Source organism: Ambystoma mexicanum, chromosome 7q, assembly GCF_040938575.1.
Source record: "Ambystoma mexicanum isolate Mex_15411 chromosome 7q, UKY_AmexF1_1, whole genome shotgun sequence".
NCBI classification, from domain to species: domain Eukaryota; kingdom Metazoa; phylum Chordata; class Amphibia; order Caudata; family Ambystomatidae; genus Ambystoma; species Ambystoma mexicanum.
Window position 1 is genome coordinate 941,400,127 of NC_090941.1, and position 17,688 is coordinate 941,417,814.

The window sequence follows — 17,688 nt, forward strand, 5'->3', positions numbered from 1 at the left end:
GTAAAAGCAAGGGGAGTAGAATGACTTTTAAAGGCTGCATTTGTGAATAAAACCAACATAGCCTCGACACCCAAATGACTTTCCTCCCCACAAACTACAACAAGAGGAAGGCATGTGGCTTGCATTCCCATGGGAAAAGGGTGACCACAGACTATGAAGCTCAACTATAAAAGTTTATGACTCCGCCTAGACCTTTCGTTCTTGAAACAGGCCTTACATAGCACAACAAATGGTACTCATTAACAACCCAATTTGTCATTTAGCCTTCTAAAAATGCCTTATAATTACACAGAGTTGATTGTGGGCTGTGGCCTGCTCTCTAAATAATCAGACCTTCCCACCAGCTATCTCATCCATGGGGGATAGAAATGTGTACCTTCGGAGACTTGGGATCTGACTTAAGTAATAGAAAGTGGCTGTAGTTACTGAGTCATAAATGGGCCTTTCCAGCCAAATTTCAAATAACTGTGAAAAACCAGAGGGTGTTTCACAACCTAGTCCACGGGGATCCCATACTCAGGTGGTCAGTGGAAGGCCATCGCTTTTGGATCCCGACCCCGGGGGTGGACAAGCGAGGGAGGATCACTTGTGTGGGGGAGAGCCTCCCAACAGTGAGACATGGTATTCCCCTTTATCCGCAACCCATCTAATTCCTATCCCTGTTTATTGTATGGGAAACTACAACTTCCATAATTCCTCCCCACTTTGTCTTGACAAAAGTACTGCACCAAGGAAGATGAGGAATGGGGTCAGAAGGATTACCTCCCCTGATTTTCCTTGGCCCTATCCATGTAAGGAGGCCAGGCAGAGTCAGGCACGTAGCTCTAATAATGTACACCTGACACTTTGAACAAGGCTGGGTACGAGAAGCAACAACTCTTCTGAGACTGATGCGAACTAGGCTGTGGGAGTTGGAAGGCCAATGGGCTAATCGACAATTGAGAGGATCGAGAGAATGCCAGGCAAGATATCCAAGCTTTTGAGAAGCCGTGAGTGTTCGAAAAGCAGAGCAGAGCCGAGCGAGTGGAGGAGAGAAACCTTCAAGGTGCCTTAAAACGGCCTGCGACCCTCCTGGGTAAACGGTAGAGTTGGGGAGGAGCAGAGGAGGCGTTGGTAACGGCCTTGAGCTGCGAGGAAAAGATGAAAGCCATTAATTTAACACATCCTATGAGATATCGAGGGCAACAAAAGTCTGGTTGATGTTAAAGGGAAAATGACTGATTTGAAAGTTCAAGGTTGCGTGTGTGCCGATAAAACGCAAATGAAGATTACAATTGTTAATAGAAAAAGGATACAAAGTAGCAGAGTGGTCCTACGAGGAGAAATCGCACATTCGAAAGTCTCTGTGAAATACTATGAACCTTTTAAAGATATTCTAAGCGAAGATCAAAGGAAAGAAAGTTGAATGAGAGGAAAATGAAATATGGGAATTGTGAAATATGCCACAAGGGCAAAAGTAAAATATAAGAACTAAAAGGCCAAGAAGGCAAGTGAAAGAGAAGAACTACTACAACTACCAAGAGGCATTGGCGCTGCAAGAGGAGATGTGAATTGTGAAATATGGCGAAAAGGTAAAAGTAGAATATTAGAACTACAAGTACCAAGAAGTATTGGTGTTTAATATGAACTTTGGAAAAGACAAAATAGAAAAAGAACTACAAGTGCCAAGAGGCATTGGGGGAAAAAAATACCAAGAGGTATTGGTGTTGCACACAAACATTTGAACAGGCCAAGAGAGCAGACTAAAGAGAGCGAGAATTATAAGTACCAAGAAGTATTGGTGTCACGAGATGAGTATGGATTGTGAATTGAAGGAATATTGAAAGAGGGGGTCGAAGTAGTCATGCAGAGGTATATGTACATTTCTTGCAGTTTCAAAAGTCTTCGACAGTGAAAGATATCTTAGATAAAACATGGGGAAGGGAACTCCCACAAAGAACAAGACAGGCTTGAGCCCGGCAGAGGGAAGCCTGTGCAGAACTGTAAGAAATTGAGAGCATATGAACGGAGTATTGATGGCAAGGCGGGTGAAGCCTAAGAAAGTGATTGAACTACCAGAAGTTGAAAGCCTCAGATTTAACTGTTGAACTGTACAAGTAAGCCAAAGCGTGCAAGACTGATAGAACTGTGCCATCCACCTATCATTTGTTTATTAGGAAACTTTCTAGACCGAGTGGGGGTTGAACCTGGGAAGGGAGGAGGTGCTGAAGCCATTATGACATTTCTTTTTGACACACGTTTTTCCTTTCTGTATTCCTTAAACACATTTGTTATCTTGAGAAGGAGGGCAAGGTTAGGTTTTCTTAGTATAGGTCTTTTTATTTTTACCAGACTGACTTGGACGTATTTGTTATTGTTTAATGGTGGCGATTATTCTCATTTTAGAGTTAGGGCCACTTAGGAATTCTACCATCCCAAGCAAATTCGTAAATAAAGGTTTTTGAAACTTGTATCCATTGTGCCTGTGTCTACTACTCGATACTATGCCTTCCTCACCTAACCTAGCATGACAACCAGCATTCACGGGAGTCATAAATGGCTCAGCTCTCAGATGCAAAGGAATTAACATTATATGATAACCAGATGTTCTGTTACCAGGCAGAAGAGCTGGAGATGCCATTTAATATTTTGTTAAATAAGAAAAAAAAACAGCCTTTTGAAAATTGCATTTGGAATCATAGTTTGCTGATAACCTTTGAAGGAAATGACACAGAGGCTTTTCTTTATGTTCATAGTGAAGGCGAGCGTCCCCAGATAGCACGATCCTCCCCACAATGAGAGACAATTATGGACTCTCCCAAGATGGGAATAAGGCTAAGACAAAGTGCGGGTGAGTTTAATGGGAGTTTATATAAGTCAGAATAGGGCATGCAAAGGACTCTGCAAACTCCGAGAGCGCTCTGTCTGACAATAGCAAAGACAGGTGTATATATTTACAAAATGCGTCATAAGAGCCTACACACCTTAGGGGGCACATGTTTGTGGGGATTGGGTGGCGACGACTAACTATAGGTGCAGCTGTGATGTGGTTTGCCGTGGTTGGTGGACGTCACTGGTTACCCACGTGGGCCGGGCCGGGCAGGTCAGCTGGGCTCATCCGGGCGGTGTTGCTGTGCCAGGCGTGACCAGTGTCATTGATGAACGTCTTTCTTGGCTTTCTGCCCTAAGGCCAAGCACACCGCATTCATTCAATATTGCAATATTATCTTCCCCGGTAAATCTTCCAATAGGTTATTCTACAGGTTAATTATTCTACAGGTTAATGCAACACGAGAGGAATGCACCTAGAGTGGGGTCCTTTGGTAATACATCAATACATGGTTACCATCATCCTGTTGACCGGGTATCGTAGGTCTCGAGGTTGGGTCTCAGGGCAAGGGGCGAGCTGTCCAAGTTATCATGTCTCGTTAGAAGTCATTATGAATGTGTTCCTACAGTGTTGCTATAATATTGGGTGTCCTAATTTTACAGGGGCCATTAACCTGGGGTGAGCTGGTGGGTCATGGAGCCTAAGAAAGGGCACTTTCTGGCCTGCGTTTATGGCCGGGGTTTACTGCTGGGTTGTAAATAATTCAGGTGGCAGGCCGCGGCCCTCGGAGCCGCGGCGGAACGTGAATGTTTGAAGCGGCTCCAGCCGAATTGGGGGAGGTGAAGCAGAGCAGTACAGGCCTCTGCTTTCCGTCTGGCAGGCTTCAATGGGGAGGAAGGGGGAATAGCCTTGGATATGCCCACAATGGTATTTTCCTCGTGCGTTGCAGATTATGTGAGGCATAAACATTCATATAATAATGTACAATACTCATTGAGTCTTTTCAAAGCGTATGTTTTCTACATTGTTAGTGCCTTTACATGGCCATTTCAAATGCGTTACCTATACCCATTTTGCAATTGATAACATGCACAACTTACATGAGCTCCCAATGTGGTTGAATTTGTCTTCCTTTGCACTCTAGCAGCATTAGTTCAGTTATGGCATAGGACCTTGGGGTGCATTCTTCTCGGCAAAACATATAACATGAAAACCCCAGGAGCCTTTTACCATTTGCGCATAGCTACGGGGATGTGGGTGCTTCAACCAGAATGCCATATAAACACACATTCTGCCATCTTCCTGGAGGTTACATGTTTTAATCAAAAAGGTCCTGGAGAGAAGAGTTTCATCACAGGCAGTTTGCATATTAGTATTTGGGGTCTCTACTTTTGTCGGGGGACCATTTTACAGTTCTTTTCCACCCCGGCCCTGCTGGCAGGGTCATACTGAGGACAGTGATACACTGCGGAAGGTGAATGTTACAGTGTTTGCATCTAGCACTAGCTCATGTCCGTCTGTTCGTGGGTACGGGCTCTCAGCGGATCTGCCAGGGAGCTGCGGCCGCGGGGACAAGTGAGACTCTCCAAGGGTGGGGGCCGCGCTGCGGCGCACAGGGCTCATGCCATTTTGATTTCACAAAATGGTTTCCAGGGCCTAGCTTAATACAGCATGTTTGGTCAATGTTTTCAGCCAGTGGTTCACCCGCCACCTGGGCCCTGGTGGCAGGGGGGACCCCTGACGAGCCATGGACTCCACAAGGGACGGGGGGCTGCAGGGGAGGGGTGGGTCCCTTGGACCTATCCTCCAATACATTTCCCCCCTTTCGTTACTTAAGTAACGAATACTGTAACTCCCTCAACCTCTTGCGTTCTTCTTCTTCAGCTACAGCCTCGTCCCATGCAGGGGTGCCTTTTATGGCCATCCATGCCCTACACACCCCTCGCAGGCTTTCTCCCCTTCTAGCATATTCGTCCGGGGTGCAGGTCATATATATACAACCTCCATCCTCTTCCAAATCCACCCACACCTCCTCATACCATTCAAGTTCACGGGGCTCTTTAATTGTAGTGTGCCAAAGCCTATCTACTACATCCCCGCTGTGGTATATGGGCACCATCTGGAATCTTGGTGTGTTTTTTGCTCCTGTTTGTACCTCTTCTTCCTGCATATGTTGTATCGTACCGCAAGCTTTGCCCATTGTCACCATAATCATTGCACCATTTGGTACTGCGTTAGCACAACATCGAAGACCCACCTGGCACATACAAAAAATAAAAAGGAGGAACACTACTGCCGGCATCAAAAATGTAACAGTCATTCCCAGCCATGATGGGACCCAGGAGAAGATGTTGTCGAACCATGTGCTTGCTTCTGCTCCACCTTCCATTTTCATTCTTTCTCCTAGGTTATGTACGGCTTCGATCACGTGGGATAAGGAACCATTATCTGCATCTTCGGAAGGTACGAAAGTGCAGCAGGCACTTCCAATTTTTCGGCAAACACCTCCGTCCATCGCTGTTAACAGGTCTAAGACATACCTATTTTGCATGGTCATTAGCCGCAGTGCTTGCAGTTCCACTTTTATTACGTTAAATCCTTCTTCAGTGTCAATCGCCAGCTGGATCAGCTCCCAGCGTGTAATTTGGAGCCATTTTGCATTTGCTCGTGCCTGGATGCTGGGGATGAGTGAGGCGAAGAAAGTCTCTGCAGAGCTGAATAATCGATATCTGTCCGGGATCTGTGCCAGTAGCTCTGAGGATGCTTTTGATATGTAGTTCGACGATCGTCTGTTTCGTGACAGCCTCTCCCCCTTATTACCGGAAGACAGGACATATACTTGTGATTCTGCAGTTGGTTGGGCCTCATTCTGCTGAGGGGTCTCTCGCATTTTCTTGCTCCCATCAATGTGGCTTTCCGGTATCACCATTAGTGCAGAATGTAGGGTGGCCAACGAGCAGCTGACACTCCAGGATTGTGGGAGGTGCAGGTATGCCTGGTTGCCACATACCCAATAAGTGTCCATGAGGGCCGCTGTTCCTTTTCTCATATCCGGGATGGTGAGGGTCTTGTTGCAATTTTTGTTTACCCCCATGATAGCTTTCCCGTCTCCCTTGAAACACAGTTCATAGTTTATTTCTTTCTGTAGCTTGAAGGGCTTGTCAATGGCCGTCACCCAGGTCAATTTTGAGATGTGCTCCTTCCATACTGGTGTGCATGTTTTCTCTATCCACAGCAGTTTCTCTGGTGCCACAACTCGCAGCGCTTCAGCTTTGCACATTATTTCTTCATTTTTCCACTTATTTTCTGCCCTTGTATTATAAAGAATGGTTCTTCCAAACATATCACTCCTTCCGCTTTCGGGTAGCAGGTCTTCTAATTCTGCAGCATTTTAAACGTTACCTCGTGGGCCTGGAAGGTGTTCTTAATTCTGCACAACGTGAGATGAAGGAGACATTGGGCATCCACAATAGGCAACTCTTTTGGCAGCAATACTTTTGGTGTACCTGAAGCATGGGGAATGAGGGAGCAGACATAGCAACTCTCATTTGTTGTTTGTTTTGCAGTTGCACTCATGTCTGCATACCATTTATTTGTCTGGTGGGGGTGTCGTGGGTTTTCCATCTTGTCGAGTCCCAACCCGTAATACTCGTATTTTCTCCTTCCCGCCTCCCTTTTCCTCCTATTATTTCTGAGATGTCTCCCGGCTTCATGGGCGAGGGACACTCTTGACCCCCCTTTCTTCCCTTCGCCCCCCCTCTCCCCATTCATTGTATAATGCTGTGTATCTCACTGTAATCTCTTCATTCTCTTTCTTTATGCTATCAAGCAGTGTGTTTTCAGTTGTGGGGGTGGGCACGCTGGTGGGGGTGTTGTACAGCCATGATATACCAGAAGGGTTGCGATCATTTAAATTGTGGGCATTGTAATCGGATGCTTTTGGCGGGGAAGTTGTGCTGTTTCGCATTTTTTCCTGCATTCTTTCATTTGGCGAGGTAGCAACATTGGGCGGTGTTGTGTAATATCCCCATACAAGTTTAGATCCGTCCCACACCAAAAAATCACCTTCTTTAGTATTTGCAGTTGTAGTTTGATTTGTTACATTAATCCCGTTATTCCCTCCCCCCTCGTTCATCTCGATAGAGATGAACGCTATAAACCAATAAATAATCAGGCCAAACAGTATTGTAAAAAATAATGTAATGCATACAGATAACCCACACTCATACGAATAGCTACACCTCTCAGCTAAAACATCTCCTATATCTAATCAATCTATTCGTTGTACGCTGCCTGTATGGTAGTTCCTGTTTGAGATATAAAAGTGCATTAAGTACGTGCATGTAAACATTTTTGAAGGCGCTGTATGTACCAGGCGGTCATAAAAGGGAGATGGTTGGGGGGGGGGTTTGCACAGAGAAGGGAGCAGACAATACATATATTTTACACCGTTATTTTCACTTAAACACAATTTTCTTGTTTTTTTTGTTTCATTTATCTCGATCAATAACCTGTAATAGAATTCTTTCGTTAACAGTTTTATATATCAGTTACACTGCTCCAATCATCTGTTCATGTTCACTCATCATTTACATTATTTTGGTTTGCTGTTGTCTGTGCCTGTCAAATGTATCCAATACCTGAGCCCTTTTACCTTTACAGCTGTAGGTGTACAAAATACTACTTCGTACGGCCCATGGAACCTTGGGGCATTCCATCGGCGCACAAAGCTCCGGACATAAATGAACTCTCCTGGCATTAATTGTACTTGTGTTTCAAGTTCCGCGAAGGACACCGTTGTGTTCCCTTCTTCCCTTGTGAATGGTGGTGAGAGCTGCCTTGAGATTGCACGGGCTGCCCTATTTAGCTTCTTCAGGTACTCTGTGAATTCATCTCCTAATATTGTGGCGCTTCTTTGTGCATCTGAGTGTTGGCGCAGTGAGGAATGTGCTGTGTGCATCCGTCTCCCTGTCACTATTTCGTGTGGGGACAGATGGTGATCCTTGCCTGGCTGGTTCCTGAGCTCAAACAGTGCAAGGGGTAAGCAGTAGATCCAGTTTTTCTTCAACAGGACAATCTCCCTTTTAACAGGCCGTTCATCTTTTCGACAATGCCGTTACTTTGAGGATGATAAATCGAGCAGAGTTTATGCTTTATCCCCAATAACACAGTCACTTCTTTGAAGAGCTCGTTCACAAAATGAGTGCCGTTGTCTGAGCGAATTACGTCGCAAATTCCCCAGCGCGGGAACACTTCCCTTACTAGGAACTTTGCAGCGCTCTTAGCACCAGGTCGCGCACATGGACCCGCTTCCACCCACCTGGAAAATGGACATACAACCACTATCATGTAGCGTGCCCCATTACACCTCTCCCCCATGTCTGCATAATCAATGTGCAGTTCTCTGAAGGGCCCTGTTAGTTTTGGAATTGTCCCCCTGAATGTCCGTAGGGTCATCCCAGAGTTATATATTTGGCACGTCGTGCACTTCATTGTCAATCTAGATATGTGTTCCTGGAGACATGGCACAAACCAATCTTCCTGTATCTCTGCTGCAATGTGTTGTTTAGTGTTATGCGCTTGAAAATGTAATTGCTGGAATTCTATCTCTAACAGTTTGATGGGCATTACTACTTTTCTTGAGTTATTTTGGCGCCACAATAAGTCTGTTGCCGATTGGCTGCACCCCCTTTTTTCCCACACCATTTTTTCGTCACAACTGGCACCTTCCTGTAGCTCTAGTATTTGTGATATGGGCATGGCATTGTATCCTTCTGGAAGCTCTTCGTTCGTCTGGCGCTGCAATAGGTACTCGCCTGTTCCATGTCTTTCAAAATACGAAGCCTCCTTGGCAGCAGCGTCTGCTGCCGCGTTCCCCAAAGACACAACGTCGGTGTTGGACGTATGTGCTTGGCACTTCACTATTGCTACCACTGTTGGAACTTTCAGGGCCTCAATCAATTCCTTGAACAGTTCAGCATGTTGCACTGGGGTCCCATCCGCCCTTCGAAACTCTCTCCTCCCCCACCGTGCTAGACCTCCGTGTATGGTGGTCATCATGTAGGCTGAATCTGTGTATATCGTTACTGCACATCCTTTAGGTGCATGTAATGCTTCTATTAGGGCAATAAGTTCTGCTGCTTGGGCTGAGAAATGGACGGAAGGCGATATTGTACTAATACTTCATACTCGCCTTCTTCTAGCCTCACTACTGCTAGTCCCACATGTTTCTCTCCTGTGTCCATGTCAATTGATGCTGACCCATCCACAAAGTATACCTCTCCCTCGCTCAGGGCATTTTCACACACCACCGTGCCCACCCCCGTTTCCCCTGTGTATGTTGCACAATTGTGTTCTTGCATGTCCTCTAGTGTGCATGGTTCTGTGATGAATGTTGCTGGGTTTACTGTCCTGCACCTCACTACGTGAATATTGGCGCTGGACAATATTATCTCATAGGCAGTTGCTCGCTGTGTGGTCAGTGTGCTTTTTGATCTTTCAAGTATTGCAAATAATGAGTGTTCCACAAACAACGTGACAGGGCACCCCATTACTATCGTGGCACTTTTCTCAATGGCGAATGCGGCGGCAGCGAGAGATTGCTCGCACGCGAAGTGACCTTGCATCACTGCATCCAATGTGCCGCTATAGTAGGCCAGTGGTTTGTGTCCCAGGGAAGTCTTTTGTGTCAGTACAGCCGTCGTAAGAGTCCCTTGCAATGTGAGAACAGGTAAAATTTGCGCTCATAATCAGGATTGGCGAGTACTGGAGCACTCGAGATCAGCTCTTTTAGCGACCCAAACAAGTCACTCATTTCTTTTGACCACTCTATTTTCCTGTTCTCTTGCTGGGCCTCTTTGAGTGCCTGCAGTAATGGTCTGGTGTAGGCTGCATAATCTAGTATCCATGCTCTGCAATAGTTGCACATTCCCAAGAATTTGTGCATCTCCTTCACTGTGGTTGGTTCTCTCACTGACCTTATTGCTTCTACTCTGTCAGGTATTATTCTTTTCCCGTCTTTTGATATCAGCTGTCCCAGGTACAGCACTTCTGACTGGCAGTATTGTAGCTTCCCCTTGTCCACCTTGTACCCTTTATTCGCCAGCAGCGTCAAGAGGGTGACTGAGTCTCTCCTGCACGTCTCTTCACTCTGTGCGCAGATGAGCAAATCGTCTACGTACTGAATGATCGTGCTTTCAACTGATAAATTACCCAGGTCTTCGTGTAGTATGCGGTTGAATATGCTTGGACTTTCACAGTACCCTTGAGGTAGCCTGCAATGCTCGTATCTCTTCCCCCCTAGTGTGAATGCTGTCAAGTATCTGCTTTCTTCCGCCAAGGGGATGGAGAAGAATGCATTTTTCAAATCAACCACTGTGAAATGTGATGCCGTTTTTGGGATGCTGCACAGTATGGATGCAGAGTTCGGGACCAAAGGAAATTCTTTTTGTATGACGTCATTTAGGGGGCGTAAATCTTGGATCATCCTCCAAGCCCCTCCCTTTGCTTTTTTGATCGGATAGATACAGGTGTTACATGGGGAGTTTGAGGGCACTATTATCCCCTGTGCTAGCAATGCATTTATTGTCTCTTTTATCCCTTCCTCAGCTTCGCAGGACAATGGGTATTGCTTCACTCGGGGCACAATTGCCCCTGGTTTGAGTTTTATTACCACTGGTGTCACTCCATGTAACAATCCTACATCATGGGGGCCTGTTGTCCACAAATTGTTTGGCACCAGTCGCATGTCATCATCAAAAAAGGACGGTGGCATTCCCACCACTGCCATCAACTGGACGGGTACTTGTCTTGTCTGAATCAAAATGTCACAGGGCATTGCTATTTCCATTATTATCTTGCCATCACTCTCCGCATCAGAAAAGAGATCCTCATCAGATAAGTCTCGTAGGGCAATATCAGCATTGATGCACAGTACAGTGCGCCATTCACACCCGTCTATGTCCATCCCAAATACTGCAATCCTTTTTGCTGATACCTGTACAGCATGCAGGTCTAAGGATACCACTGAACCTGGTGCTATGTCTGGGCGTACTATTGGGCGGAAGATACATTCTGCTGGTATCCTCCACTCTAACTTTTTTAGCTCGGGAACTACTTGGGCCAGTGTTTTTAAACCTTCGATGAACATTCTTTCGTCCACTGGCATGCCACGTATTTCTGGTGCTGTTGCCCGGGCATGTACCACCAGCATTACGCGTAATGGGCATATTCCTGGGGTTGAGCACACTATCCCTCTTTCTGTAAATGATATTGTCATGTTAAGCTTGCTAAGAAGGTCCCTTCCAAGCAGGTTTATTGGCGATTGTTCATAATACAGTAAGGGTGTCTTTACCGTTTTACCCCCCACTGTCACATCCAAATCTTCTGTGTAAGGAACTTCAATTACAGCCCCAGAGAACCCCCTGCGTCTTTAACTTCCGGTTAGATAACGGAAACCGGCCCTCACGGATGCATGATTTCTCGGCTCCCGAATCTACCATAAATATGAACTGCTTGTCTCCTATCTGCTCCCCTACCAATGGTTCCTCCGCTGCATCGTAGGTGGTTGATAGAACAGGACACGCAAGTGTTCTCTGTGGGCTGTCCTATGCTGGTTGTCTCATTGTCCCCCCCTTGGCTGAAGACGCTTCCTGAAACTACTGACACACCACTATAGGGGGCCGGGGATGGTGCTCCATTGGCATTCGTTGCGAAAGGGTTGCCTGGGGTGTAGTGCATATTATCGTTGTTTTGTGGGTGATTATGTGTTCTGTTATGGTGCGCTTGCCTTTGCTCTGCGTATCCCTGTTCTTGTTCCCTCTGTTGTCGTCCCATTGTATGGGCTTCCCGGGTGAGGGTTACCATAGTGTTCCATCTCTTGAAATCCATTGTTCGATCTACTCCTGCACTCTCTGCAAAAGTGCCCCCACCTCTCGCAGTTCCAACAGCTTCCCTGCGCACCTCTGGGACCTTGCCATCCATTTCCTCCGTTTCCCCCGTACCCTTGTCCACCCCCTCTGCGACCCCTGTACCCACCTCGTCCCCCTCGAGGGGCCCAATCTTGCCACTGCGGACCTCCGTTCTGCTCCTGCTCGTTCCACTCCTGCCCAATTTGTTGCCATCCTCCCCTGTATTGCTACCAGCCCCTCCTCCTCCTCTTCTCCCTCCCTGCTGTGTGAGAGCGCGGCTACTGCTGCAGTGACCTTCACCAGTTTTGTTTGTACTAACTTTGCCTCGCCTGCCAATCTCTTTTGCGCTATCTCCTTTTCCCTCTCCTTTATTCGTTTACAGTGGTGAACTATTATGCTCTGTATTTCGGGCCACCCTTTCGCTTCAATACCTGCAATTTTGTCAAGTGCCTTTTGTACCTCTTTAGGGAGCCCTCTCTTTATTATAAAGTAAAATAATGAGGTTGACTGATACCAGGGCGTGCCCGTTTCCGCTCTCCACATCTCCTGGACCTGAAAAATGTAATCCATAGCGTCTTCTCCATCATTCATCGTGCATTGCATTACTGACTGCAAATCTGGGGTGTCTGGGAATGTCTCTCTTGATGTGTCCCACACCCTTGCACGTACTGTGTTAAAAGAGGAGAAGGGGAGAGGGGAAGCTCTATCAGCTGAATGTAAAAATTAGGCGAATGTGGATATTTCCGTGCAGAAACGGTGCGCACCTGTGATTCAAATATCCTACCGTCCATGCAAGAGAGCCTATTATTCTGAGATCAACTTTTTTTAAAATAAATGCATCAGATAGAAAAAGACACATTGTTGTCACGCATACATTATACGTCGTGTTGAAATCAGACAATCACCTTTTGTTTTCGCCTGAGTGAGAGCAATCCAATGAACTGATTAGTAACATGATCACATGTGAGGAATATGATGTTTTTTTAAATTATTTGTTTTAATAGTTTTATTGGTTAAACAAATCAAAATGCCAACCTTTAACAAACCGAACAAAGATTATTCCTATCAAAGAAAGTCTCTATCAAGTTGACTCAAGTTCCTGCTTCTTCCTCAGTTTCAAGGCCCAGATTATGAGGTTCACTGCCTACCCTTATTGCTATAAAGATCCGTTCCACCAATTTAAGGACATCCAATGTCTGGCCAATTTTATCGACCGTCATTAATTGTTCCCACTACTCCTCCTCTGTGTTAGAGTCGAGTGGTACAGATGAGTTGTTCAAATACATGCTTCTCAGTCTTTGAAGTTTCGGGCAGTAGAGTGCCAAATGCCTGGTTGACTCTATTATTTCCAAGTTTTTGCAGAAGCGGCATATGGCATCTTGTTCACTAATCTGCTTTCTTAAAAACTGCACTTCCCTCGATGGTAGTAGATTGAGTCGGCAACACATCAGAAGATCACGATAGTGGGATGAAGGAAATCTTTTCATATACGGAGGTAGATAGTTCAATGATTTTCTTTCCCAGATGAAGTTATGCCAGTATCTCTTTTCGGCCTTTAGTGTGTCTGTTTCAAACCAGTCCCTTTCCCTTAAACATTTCTTTGCCTTATATGGATTCGCTTTAAGCATTTCTATTTTGATGTTATTATGCAAAAGTAGATCAGAACATTTTTGCTTTCATGCTCTAAGAAATTTGTCTCCCTTGATATTCGATGGAGTTACCAAGATCTCAAATGGAATTGGAGAGCTATCCAATAGACATTTGCGATAGAGGGAGCTTCATTTCGAGAGGACTATCAAGGTCATAGATTGAGGTCTCAACTCATGTCTTATTGTTGCTATTTTCAGACAATTGGGGAGTCTGAGAATTTTCCACCAGAAATAGGCCTCTAGTTTCCCCCGTGATTCCCAAGGTAGATTTAAGAGAGTCTCAGCTCCATGTGTCAAGATAGGTATTACCTTTTGTTTAAAGAAGGTAAAAATTGGGATCATGGAGTATACTCCGTATCTCTGATGCAGGACTCTCCCCTGATTTGTTAGTTTAATTAATCTTTCCTTAATGAAGTTGTATTGAGCATGTTTGTTACTATTTTTGTTGATCTTGACTCCCAGAGATTGTGTTGTCCACTACTTTTAAGGCCTGATTTTCAATTGTCCAGGTAAAAGGGATCTTTTTCCGGGTGCCTAAGGCCGATTGCATTATAAGGATCATTGATTTGTCTATGTTAATTTTCTTTTTATTTTCATCAAGATATTTCTTGAATTCCACAATTCTTCTCTGTAGCCCTATTGCCGTTTGATCGATGAAAACTATATCGTCCGCATATAGGACCCAAAGTAGCTCTGCTCCTTCCAACTTCGGTGGGGATGCTCTTATGTCTTTTTTAAGATGTTTGCATGTCCGCCATATATAGACCAAATAAGAAGGGGGATAAAGCACATCCCTGCTTGATACCTTCGGACGTTGAGATCTTCTCCGTTGTGTCACCTCCCTTTGATACAATTATTTGAATTGTTGTGTTAGTGTAGAGCTCTTGAATTGCTTGCAAAAGATCTTCCGGGCAATGCTATTTTTTTAAATTTTGCCCACAGGCGATCTCTGCTAACAGTATCAAAAGCCTGTTCAAGGTCTATGAAACCTAGATACATGTTCCCTTTTGATACTAAGGTGTGTTGTTATAACAAATTTAATAGGAACAGGTTCAAGGAGGTGTCCACCCCCGTCATTATGGCCGTCTGACGTTTATCCAAAATCCCAGCCTTAAGAGCCCACTTTTTTAGGTCTCTTAACAAAATCGATGAAAAAATCTTCCCAATGGAATCTAAGAGGGCTATTGGCCTGTAGTTCCTGGGGTTGGTACGATGTTTTAGAATGTTACAATTGTTTATTGTAGAGATCTCCAAGATAACATCAGATGGGAGTGACACTGGGTTTAGAGGTCGCTCCCATTAGACTGCCCTCTTCAATAATGTGCCCAATGAGTATGGGGCGATAGTTTAGTGCAATGCCACTCTTAGAACACTGTCCAATCACATACTCTGATCAATTAGAGTAGAAAAATGATACACACTTCTAAAGGGAGTGGTTTCTGATCTATATAGGTTCAAACCATAGATTATGGGGACAGAGTCACTTGCTCACTCACTGACTGAGTGGTGGGAAGAAAAGAGAATGGAAGAGATTGCTTTCCTTTTGACCCATTTCGGTATAATAGCAGAGCACTGTAAGTGAGGCCTGCCTGGAGTTGAAGTCCTAGGCCTTCTTCAGTGGAAAAGACAGCAAACAGACCCCATCTATCTGACTGATGCCCACCTGTTCCTAGAGGGGGAAAACTGAACCAGTCCTTAAGAGGGTGCCCAACTGTTTGAAGCAGCCAAAATAAATGTGTATGTAATTAAATATTAAGAGAGGAGCGATACTCTAAATGGGAATAAATTACATCTCAATCCTTTTTATTAGTGAAAGGACTGAGTTGGTGGGGGATATCAATTGACTATACATACTTTGACTATACATCCTGAGAAATTAATACATTTTTCAGAAGTGTAGGTGCTTTGGAATACTAGATTTCATAGAATAGGTCTTATGGCGTGTATACTGTGAGATTCCCATGCCCCCTTCTCTGTGTAATGATAAAACACAGAAGAAATATTCTGGGAGCCAAAAGGATATCTCCCTGTGTACATACCTAGAAAAAAAGGTAATTGAAGTAATTTCACCAAGCAGAGTTCTGTTACTAGTGCTCAACTGTTCAAGACAAATGGCAAAAGGGTTATTAACTGCTACCCATTTCCATGCTTTTAAGTTGCCCATTGAAAATGACAAATGCACATTTTTACTTATTAATGCAATCGAAACACCACTGAAGAGAATCTAGCCAACATGTACGTTGAACATTAATTTTCCTTTTTGTAAGCAATTGACATGCAGAAGTGTTAAATTGAGTTTGACATGCTCACATGCCTATTGGTTGGAAGGGAGGTGTTTATCTGAATCTGAATATAGCTGACTTTATTTATAGGTGATATCATGTGCAGAGAAAATCTTAACAAATTATTACTTTATTATTTCCCTTAACGCAGGCTTTTCCTTTCAAACAAAAAGAGAGACATTCTCTGGATTACATCCGACAATTCCCTCATTTCCGTTGTCGAACCAACACCTTTAGTTCGCTCTTGAGGATCCGTAGTGAAGCTACTGCTGCCATCCAATCTTTTTTTAAGGTACTGTTCACTAGCTAATTTTTTGTTTTTTCATTTGTTTGGCTTTATGTGGCGGTCAGTAATTGAAAATCACAGGGTGCTGTGTGGATAGTTTCCCAATGTGTGGAGCTAGATTGCATTCTGCTTGAAAGATCGCCTTTCCTCCCTAAAACCGAATTGAATTCAGTGTGGGTGCTGCTTGTTCTAGCATTTGATACTTTTATAGATTGTTCAGTACCTATACCCATGTCAAAGAGCATTTTTAACTCTTAACTTATGAGCATGCATCCCTATATCTGAAACATTTGTTCAAAGACAGGCTGAAAGGGTCAATAGAGTACACAAGAGATCTGTAAAAGCAGTCAACGCCACACACCACCGTCCGCAGCTCCCTCTTTTGGGTGATGGCTAGAGTCATCAGATGGCAAGGCATGCTAAATTTCATTGGGAAATAATGAGCAGCTAGTTCTTTGATGAATATATCATACATATATTTTTGGAATAACTGAGGACTAAGTACTCGGGGATAACACGTTTAAAAAAAAAGCATGGGCCTTCAAATGGATATAGTGCCACATGGATAACTGCAGAGGATCTGGAGTCCTTCACATGCTAAGATTCTACCCCCACCATTTTCCTCTTTTAACTTTAGTGTTTGTATTGGCATATGGTTTTTTTGCTAAAAATGATCGAGTGATCGCACTCTACAATTTAGTGATGGGAAACTGGGTCAGGACTTTGCTAAGGAAAGAGTAAATATGTTTTGTTCTGACCAGCATTTCCACAAGTCTAACCTTCTATCCTGTATCCTATTCGTAGTCGCAGAAACTTCACTATAGACGTTCTAGGGCGTAACAATCCACTCCAAGCAGTGTAGACAGACAGTCCTGCAGATTTGGACTAATCAATAAATGTGCTGTGTTCCAGAATGTGTGAACCTTAAAGGATAGTTCCGGGACTTTTTTTTATTGTCCCTACGGTTCGGCCATGTGTTTTTAAGCATAACTCGGTAGATCGTAGAAAACTTTCCTATGGACCTTACCCGACTTTTCGTCCATTAACGCACTCGAAATCAGCCGCCATTTTCTGATAATCCTATCATTTCCCCCCATCGACCTGGCTCACCTGCTTTTGCGGCACTAAATCAAATCCCCCGCCCCTGAGCCTGACATAAGCAGACGCATACCGCCCATTTCCCAACGCCAAAGCACGTTTCGTGTCAACAATCGCTGCGCCTCAGCTAATGAAGTGTCGCCATGGAAATGGCAGGACGCCTCTTTCCTCAATAAGTATAAACACACCGTTTCACAACACACAGCAGCAGATTTTCGATTCCATTACTCTCTCTGTGTTACTTTGAGTATTCTGTGACTCGTTTCTTTGCTCTGGTCAGCTACATTCGCCGCTTCTAGGCCTTGTGAACACCTGTACCATCTCTGTAAATTATTTTACTTTCTTTACCACACAATGGCTACAATAATGCCGTATATGTACGAGCCCGAGTACACCGAGGAAGAACTACTGGAAAGGCAAGCACGCGAAAACGATGGGGATTCGGACGGCAGTTGGGAGGACCAGTCAACGGATGAAGAGCCTGGACCATGTCGCATGGACGGCGTCTCCACCTGGTGCACGTGCAATAGGTGCGAGCTAATGCCAACTGAGGAGGAGAACTGCTGCTGCTGTGAAAATTCCGGGTGCTTGCCCTACATTTCGGAAGGCGAGCCAAGTCCGCAATGCATCACCGAGCTGCCAGAGTTCAGGGAAG

The 17,688-nt window shown here is 44.7% G+C and overlaps 1 protein-coding gene across 3 annotated transcripts in view; it reads left to right on the forward strand.

The window, feature by feature from the left end:
- NARS2 (asparaginyl-tRNA synthetase 2, mitochondrial) overlaps positions 1-17,688 on the forward strand; it is an 803,364-nt gene that overhangs the window by 56,280 nt on the left and 729,396 nt on the right. For all 3 annotated transcript variants that reach the window (XM_069639926.1, XM_069639928.1, XM_069639927.1), the window contains exon 4: positions 15,801-15,941. In XM_069639926.1, coding sequence (XP_069496027.1) covers positions 15,801-15,941 — 141 coding nt within the window. The remainder of the gene's footprint in view (positions 1-15,800; positions 15,942-17,688) is intronic.